This window comes from Echinops telfairi, unplaced genomic scaffold (genome assembly GCF_000313985.2).
Source record: "Echinops telfairi isolate 266 unplaced genomic scaffold, ASM31398v2 ScPeMD7_2291;HRSCAF=2852, whole genome shotgun sequence".
Taxonomy (NCBI): Eukaryota; Metazoa; Chordata; class Mammalia; order Afrosoricida; family Tenrecidae; genus Echinops; species Echinops telfairi.
In genome coordinates, this window is record NW_022106189.1 from 29,541,705 (window position 1) to 29,549,687 (window position 7,983).

The 7,983-nt window shown below is 52.6% G+C and overlaps 1 protein-coding gene across 1 annotated transcript in view; it reads left to right on the forward strand.

Moving 5' to 3' along the window:
- The window catches only part of CDH5 (cadherin 5), a 32,780-nt gene extending 29,414 nt beyond the window's left edge, over positions 1-3,366 (forward strand). Inside the window, exons 10-11 of the mRNA XM_045293906.1 lie at positions 714-959; positions 1,212-3,366. Of these exons, the coding sequence (XP_045149841.1) occupies positions 714-959; positions 1,212-1,726 (761 nt within the window). The 3' untranslated portion in view covers positions 1,727-3,366. The remainder of the gene's footprint in view (positions 1-713; positions 960-1,211) is intronic.
- The last annotated feature ends 4,617 nt before the right edge of the window (positions 3,367-7,983 follow it).

Genomic DNA, 7,983 nt, shown 5'->3' on the forward strand with positions numbered 1-7,983 from the left:
CCTCCCTGGGACCGGTGCGTTGCATTTACTGTTGGAAAACATGTTTGTGGTGAGTGCACGGGGCTTGCAGAAACACCCTTAGAAGTTAGCCCAACGCGAAAAAGGCTTTCTCAAACTTTATTTCCCCCCCCCCCTTGCTTGTGATGCTCAAAATAGTGCAATAAGTAATCAGATCAAAAGGCAACCGAACTGTAGGTGGAGTGGGCTTAGGGAAAGAGATGGAGTCAAATCTGTCACTTGCCCCCAAAGAAAGGTTTTACATTCTGGCTATTGTGAAAGGCTTTGTCAAAGCAGTTGCCCAAGAGCCCCTCTCTGGGAGCACAGAAGTCCCAGTGGCACTGTCCGGTAAGCACCCGGCTGCTGTCCACAAGGTCAGCCGTTCATATCCACTAGCCGCCCCAAGGGAGTAAATTGTGCTCATCTGCTCCAATTAAGACAATTTAGGTAGTCTTCTCCCTTAAAGACTGACAGCCTGGGAAGCTCACAGGGTCGCTATGCGTCGGAAATCGACTGTTAGTCAGGCAGTGGGGTCGGGTTCTAGGGTCTGAACTCACGTGGCTGAAACTTGAGACAGGGGGACGTAAAGGGCGGAGAAGCAGTCCAAGCCACAGCGAGCTGGCGCATTCGGGCGGGATTTCGCGAGGTGGCAGGCCCTGTGGCGACAGGGGCCGGTATCCCAGCAGCACCTGACTCGGTGGCTTTGGTGTTTTCAGACAACACGGCCAACATCACAGTCAAGTACGGGCAGTTTGACCGGGAGCGGGTCAAGGTCCACTTCCTGCCGGTGCTCATTTCGGACAACGGGCGTCCCAGCCTCACGGGCACCAATACGCTGGCCGTGGTGGTGTGCAAGTGTAACGAGCGGGGCGAGTTCACCTTCTGTGAGGAGGCCGTGGCCTTGACAGGCGTCAGCATCCAAGCGCTGGTGGCCATCTTCCTCTGCATCCTCACCATCGCCGGTCAGTGGCAGGTGGCACTGGGGGCGGGGAGCGGGGAGGAGCCTCCCAGCTGGGAGGTCCAGGTGCAATGCTGCCTCCAACCGCTGGGCGCCGAGCCGGGCTCCACCCCGGGCCTGCGGGGCCCACCAGGTGGCATCACTGCATGCCATGGCGACAGGCCACGGACGTGTCCACGGGGATCCGGGCTGGCCCTGCAGGCCGAGGGGTCTCGGAGGGCGGGCCTGCTTTGACTCTGGTTCTGCTCGCCTGCAGTGATCACCCTGCTCATCGTCCTGCGCCGCCGGCTGCGGAACCAGGCGCGGGCCCGCGGCAAGAACGTGCCTGAGATCCGTGAGCAGCTGGTCACCTACGACGAAGAGGGCGGAGGCGAGATGGACACCACCAGCTACGACGTGTCGGTGCTCAACTCGGTGCGCCGTGGCGGGCCCCACCCCGCGCCCTCGCCGGACGCGCGGCCGCAGCTCTACGCGCAGGTGCAGAAGCCGCCGCGGCGCGGGCCCGGCCTGCCCAGCGCGCCCGGCGAGATGGCGGCCATGATCGAGGTGAAGAAGGGCGAGGCGGACCACGACGGCGACGGGCCCCCCTACGACACGCTGCACATCTACGGCTACGAGGGCGCCGAGTCGATCGCCGAGTCGCTCAGCTCCCTGGGCACCGACTCGTCCGACTCGGACGTCGACTACGACTTCCTCAACGACTGGGGGCCCCGGTTCAAGATGCTGGCCGAGCTGTATGGTTCGGAGCTCCGGCAGCCGCCGCTCTATTAAAGGGAGCGCTGCCCTTCCAGGCCTGGGCACCCAGACGGCTGCGGCCCGAGCCAGTCGGGCACTGGGCACCAAGTCCTGGAGGAGTGGCATCGACTGCAGGCTCGGCACCTCCTCCTCCTGTGGACTCCGGCCTCCGCTGGATGCAAAATCTCGGTCCCTGGAGCATCCAGAATATATTTCAGTGGTTGCCACACACGCCTAAATGCTGGGGAAACCAGCTGGTGTTCTGAATGGACTCCAGGATCCCCACAACCCTGTTATCCCCTCCCCACCCCCACCCGCCCCCAGGCTCCTCAAGGCTGAATAGCCAGGCAGCTTGGGGCCAACTGCAGTGATCCCTGGACCTGGTGATGAGGCCAGTACAGCCTGTCCATCCGGAAACAAAAGACCGGACACCCTCACCTGCGGGGACAAGACTGCAGCCCGGGGCCAAGGAACACCGGGGCTACCCATTGGGCATGCGTGCTCCCGGGAGCCCGGGGCCTGTCCTGAGGGAGGAAAGCCCCCCAGCCCTAAAGTGACCTCACTGGCCTGCCACATGGTAACTGTGCTTTCCTGAGCGTTGAGCCTTCGATCACATTCAGGGAAATGGCTTGTTGAGCTTTGAAACCACTGTGAATTCATCCTGGAGCGAACAGTGTGAAAGATGACAGAGGGTGGGCCACCGCGCCACCCAACCCTTCAGAAGAGGGCCTGGAATAACCGAGACCCCATTTGAGCCTCACGGGCACCCCTCCAAGATGTACCTGTGAGTTGGGGCACTTGTTCTAGGAGCAGACGACCTTCTGATCTCTGCCTCGCCAGTCATTCACTTCTTTGTCTGTCTGTCTGTCTATCTATCTATCTATCTATCTATCTATCTATCTATCTATCTATCTACAACTCTGCCTTTCCCAGCCCCTCCTGGACTCTGCCTGCCTTTCTCTCGGCTTCTGTGGGTGTGTTCTCATCTCTTGACTAAGAGGCCCCCAGGGTGGGGCCCCACAGCAACTCTGGCGGATGTCCAAACCCCACCCGGGCTGCAGGACAAGCTTTCTGCCTTGGCACCTTTATGCTACGACACCTCAGGGAACCCCAGCAGTCTCCCCACAGGCTGCCCAAGGAAAGGACCAGCCTGCCTGCTCACTCCCGTCATCGCTGCATCGCCCACTCTCAGCCACATGCAGAACATCCCAGTGCAGACACGCCTGGGGACACTGGCATCCATCCACACAGAGCAGCCCCAGGAGGAAGTGATCTCAATAATTCTCCCTGCATATGGGCGGAGACTCCACTCGGGAAGGCCCCGCCTACTCAGGCCCCTTGCACAGCCAGGGATCATAGATGACACTGATTTCTCTTTTTTAACTAGTAACTAGTTTTTCAGGATGAGTTTTTGTTTAGTTTTTTTACTAATAATACTTACAAATTTCTAGTTATCATGCATATAGAATAAGTGGGAGTTTGGCACAATAAACAGGTCACTATTTAGGTTAGTGCTTTTCCTTCTATTGTTCTTAGTTAGATAAGTCAATCCCTGTAACTTTCTAACCCCCTATCATTGTAGTACTTGCTATAGAGATAACGACTGTATATTGGCCACAGTGGTGCATGGGATGGACTGTAATTTTTTGTATACCTAAATAAAGATCTTGAAAGTCTGTCATTTCCAGCTCATTAAACTAAAACACAGAGCTTCACACACACATAGACACACACACAGGGACTCCAGCTGCCCCTGCTGCCATCAGCAGCAGAGAAACCCTGAGGGCAAAGGGACATTTGTAGTCAGAGTTCCAGACACAGAGAATGGAGCGGGAAGTCACGAGGGACACCTCATCCAGCCCCATGACGTCACCCATGCCGTCACCCAGCCTTTGTACAGGGCCTCACTCCCACCCCTACCCTACCAAGCAGGCAGGACTTCTGGAGACTGGAGCCACAGTATCATTTCCATTTGCTGGACGAGGAACCAGCATGAGAGTGGAAATCGACCTGCAGTTGGCTGGCTAACAACAGTGCTTGACCAGCTAGCACCTCCTGGGGGGTGTGGAACCCCAATATTGGGAGTCAAAATTTGGCACCTCCTTCCCAGACTAGGGTCTTGAATTGAGTGAGGAGATGGGACCCGCCCCAGCTAGGCCCCAGCCCTTTGGCCTCTGCCAGCAGGTATCTCCTGAACAGTGTCCCCACAGAATGATCCTTATCCCACAGAATGAGCTGTGGGCTGGGCAGACTGGCTCGTGGCATTATGGGGGCTTTAGCTATTGGCTTCTTAAGAGCATTTTTTAAATTTCCACATATTTTAATTTTCCAGATTTCCTTCTTCTATTAATTTCTAAATTTATTTTGTGTGGTCAGAGAACACGTTTTTATTATTTTAGTCCTTTTAAAATGATTGAGACTTGTTTTATGAGCTAACCTGGAGAATGTTCCATGTGCACTTGAGAAATGTGTCATCTGTCGTTAGGCAGACTAGTCTACAGATATTTGTGACCTCTGGTTGTCTTCTTTAAAACAAAAAACTTACTGCCAACAAGTCAATGCTGACGCACAGCAACTCCACCGTGGGCTTTTGAGACTGCAACTGTTTACAGGAGTTGAAAACCACTTCACAGTGTTGTTCAAGTCTTCTGTTTTCTTGTCAGTCTTCTGCTTAGTTGTTTTATCTATTCTGGAAAGTAGGGTATTGAAGTCTCTGGTTATGTTACATTGTCTGCAACCCTTCCACTCGGCCAATCTTTGCTTCATCTGTCTTGGAGCCCTGTTGTTAGAGGAATATAGTCTCACAATTGTTAAAGCTTCCTGATAGATTGACCCTTCTAGAATCATAAAAGACATTTATTTGTCTCTAATAACAATTTTTATCAGAAAGTCTATTTTTGTCTCATATGAATACGATCATTCCGGCTCTTTTTTGGTTACTGTTAACAAGTGTAGGAGTTACATAACTTCCTGTCAACTTGATCATTGGAGTGTAGGCATGGAGTCTAGCCTGGTGTCACAAGTCACAGCCTGATGATGGCTCTTTGTAGGTGTGGCCTTCTCATAAGGAGGGTCCTGGGGCCTTCCCCCTCTCTCTCCTTCACCTTCCTGTTGAAGAGCCACACTGGGAGCTGCCGGAGCCCCGGGATGCTGCCACTACCATTGGCTCCACAAGACTTTGCACCACTGGCCAGTGATGTCTCTGCATTCTGTATCGTTGTATGAGACTGCGTGAGTCCGAAGAGGGACTTATGGACTAGGATCAGACTTAGGGACTTGATGTGGACTGGGCTGGGATTTTTGTTTGGTATATAATTACTTTGTAATATAACCCTCTCTCTTACACATATATATATATCACTGGATTTGTTTCTCTAATCAAGCCAGCCTAAGACCCGAAGGTTTATCTTTCTCTGTTCTTTTACTTTCAACTTTCTGTGCCTTTAAATCGATAGTGCTTCTTTCATAGATAGAATATAGTTAGCCCGTGGTTTTTATACTTTCTACCAACCTTCGACTTTTTATTACAGTATTTAATCCTTTACCATTTAATGTAATTGTCTCTCAGGCAAGATTTGTACCTAGCGTTTCGCACCTGTTTTCTCTATGCCTTTGTCATTTGGGGTTGTATAAAGATATAACATATACAACAACAATCACCTGAAGCAGACAGGTGGGACTGGAACTATAGAGGAGCAAACGTGTTCTCCATTGTTAAAACTAAATTGGTATAAATCTGAATTATACTGTTGTAAGTTATGGCTTTAATCCTAATCCCCCAGGTTTGCCGTTGCTGCTGCTGTTTGGGTTAGTTAGTTAGTGACTTCCCTCAGCTAACACTGTAAACACACTGTTAGAACACACTGTAAAGCGTGTGTTCTAACCTGTATGCTTGGTAGTGGTCAGCTTTCCTGAGATTCCTTTGATCCGTAAGTCTCTCCCTCTTTGTCCGGGGCCTCTCTATGCCATTAGCCTGCTAGCCACAAGGCCAGTGGTTCAAATCTACCAGCCACTCCACAGGAGAAAGTTGAGGGTGTCAGCTCCCATCGTGGTTTACACAGCCTCAGAAACCCTGTCGAGGGTAGCTGTGCTGGGAAAACGTCCAGTATGGCACAGCTTGTCTAAGCCCCCTCTGGACAGGGCGTCACTCTTCCTTTTAAATGTCCTGACCAGCTTGTGTGCCCCGGCTCTTTCTATGACCACCTCAGCCAGGGTCCGTGTGAAACAAGTCCTGCGTGCTTTGACAAAAGCTCCCGGCAAAGCTGTTCGCTTCAGGCACGTCTGGAGTGAGGTCAAATAAACACACATAGCCTACCCGTCTTCCGGAGAACCAGCGTCCTCAGGTCAATTCGCATAGCAACCCTCTAGGTCAGAGAAGACCAGCTCCCTGGGATTTCCTAGCCTGTCCATTATTACAGAAGTGACCGGCTTTTCCTCTTTCTCCTGAGGAGCAGCTGCTGGCTTTGAATGGCCAGCCTTTCTGTGCACCCGGTGCTTAACCCACTACACCACCAGGACTCCTCCAGAGAACCACAGCCCCACCAGCAAGCCCACAGGGCAGAGTAGAGACGCCCTTGTGGGTTTCTAAGGCTGCCTGTCTCTACAGGAGCAGACAGACTCATCTTTTCCTTCTGACCAGCTGAGGTTCCACCATCTTTTGTCCCTGAGCTCTGGAAACACTGCTTTGGGCCATCAAGCCCGTCCGTGTCTTCTGGCTTCCGTGGGCAGGAGGGGCTGGGGACATCTTTCTTTCACCATTGCCATCGATGTCTCTCCTCCAGCTGGCTTCTGAGCTCAGTTGTCCTCCCTTTCTGAAGTGGCAGCTCCTTAAACCCACAGCTACCCCATCTCTAGAGCCCGTGGCATCTGCCCACCACCTCCTCCTCCTGGAAGCCCCCACCCCTGGGCTCCTGAGTCCTCTCCAAATAAGGCAGCCCCTTCCCTCCCACCCTCTCTGGGGCCTGACTCTGAGCTCTCGGTCAGCCTAGCTGCCTCCCCTCTTTGGTTCTTGTGTGCCCCGAGGTGGGGAGGAGTGGCCTGCATGGAGTGTGGTGGCCTTAAAAGACCCTAAGGCAGGGCACTGGCCCAGGGAGCCTGGAATCTATCTCCACACCACCCCCACCGCTCCTGGATCCTGCACCTATTGGGAGGGGGTAGGTAGGGGAGCATAGATTCAGAGCCCTACCCCTGACCCAGGCCAAACCTATGGAGCTGGAGACTGTTCCCATGTCATGGGTCACCAAGTGGAGACCCCCAGAAGGGGTGTCTGGAGGCTGGACCTGGTGGCAATGCCCCCCAGGGTCATAAGACAAATAATCACCAAGGGGGCACCATGCATCCACAAATGCCCTGGGAGCATCCAGGGTTGGAGTGTCCAGTCCTGGGTTCAAGACAAGAGTACCGGGGTCAGAAAGAAGGTGGCCCAGTGTGAGTCCGAAGCCCTCTTGGGCTCCAGCTCAGCGCCTCCCCCAGCACCAGGCTCTGTTGGAAGAGATCAAGAGGACAGGGACCTAGTCTCTGCCTTCTGGGCTGGGGGTGGGGGACAGCCGGGGTACTGGTGACTCACAGGAGCTCTGATTCATAGGAATCACAGCACGACATCACCCCTCCCTGCCCCCCAGCAGCGTCCTCGCATCTCCTTAGCGCCTCCAAATGAGGTCATCAAGCTGTGACCTGATTGACAGGCTAGACTCCACCCCTTCACTCTTAATACTCAAATTGACAACAGATTATGTAATAACCACAACCAGATCAAGCACAAAGTGTATCAAAAGGGAGATCAAATGACAAGATTTTAACCATTTGAGTCAGATTTAATCTGTTATAGTCATCTCTACAATGATCTCAGTCTGCTGGCCAGGTTATTCCCATCCCTCTATCGTGGTTGGAGGGAACTCTGCAGAGACTTAGTCCCTTTGTGATTCTGCATATGCATTTTGGGCATCCACAATCACCCATATCCTCCTGGTCACCAGAATCTTACAAGTTAAGCTCTAATACTATTCCCTCCTTCAGATTTGGATTATAGAATGTACAGCCCTTGGATCACAGATGTTGGTGTGCTTCTTCCATGTGGGCTTAGTTGACATCTTATATGTACTACTTTTATTATTGAGGGGAAAATATTTAAAAGGTTATTTCCAAGTTAATACTTAACATTTTCTTCTCATTTAAAAACAGTGAATACTGGACCAATAATGAGACTAGCGATACCAGGAGGATGGAAAAGGTAGGAGGAGAAAGGGGGAACCATTCACCCATTCACAATGATATAGCCCCCTCCCAGGGGGATA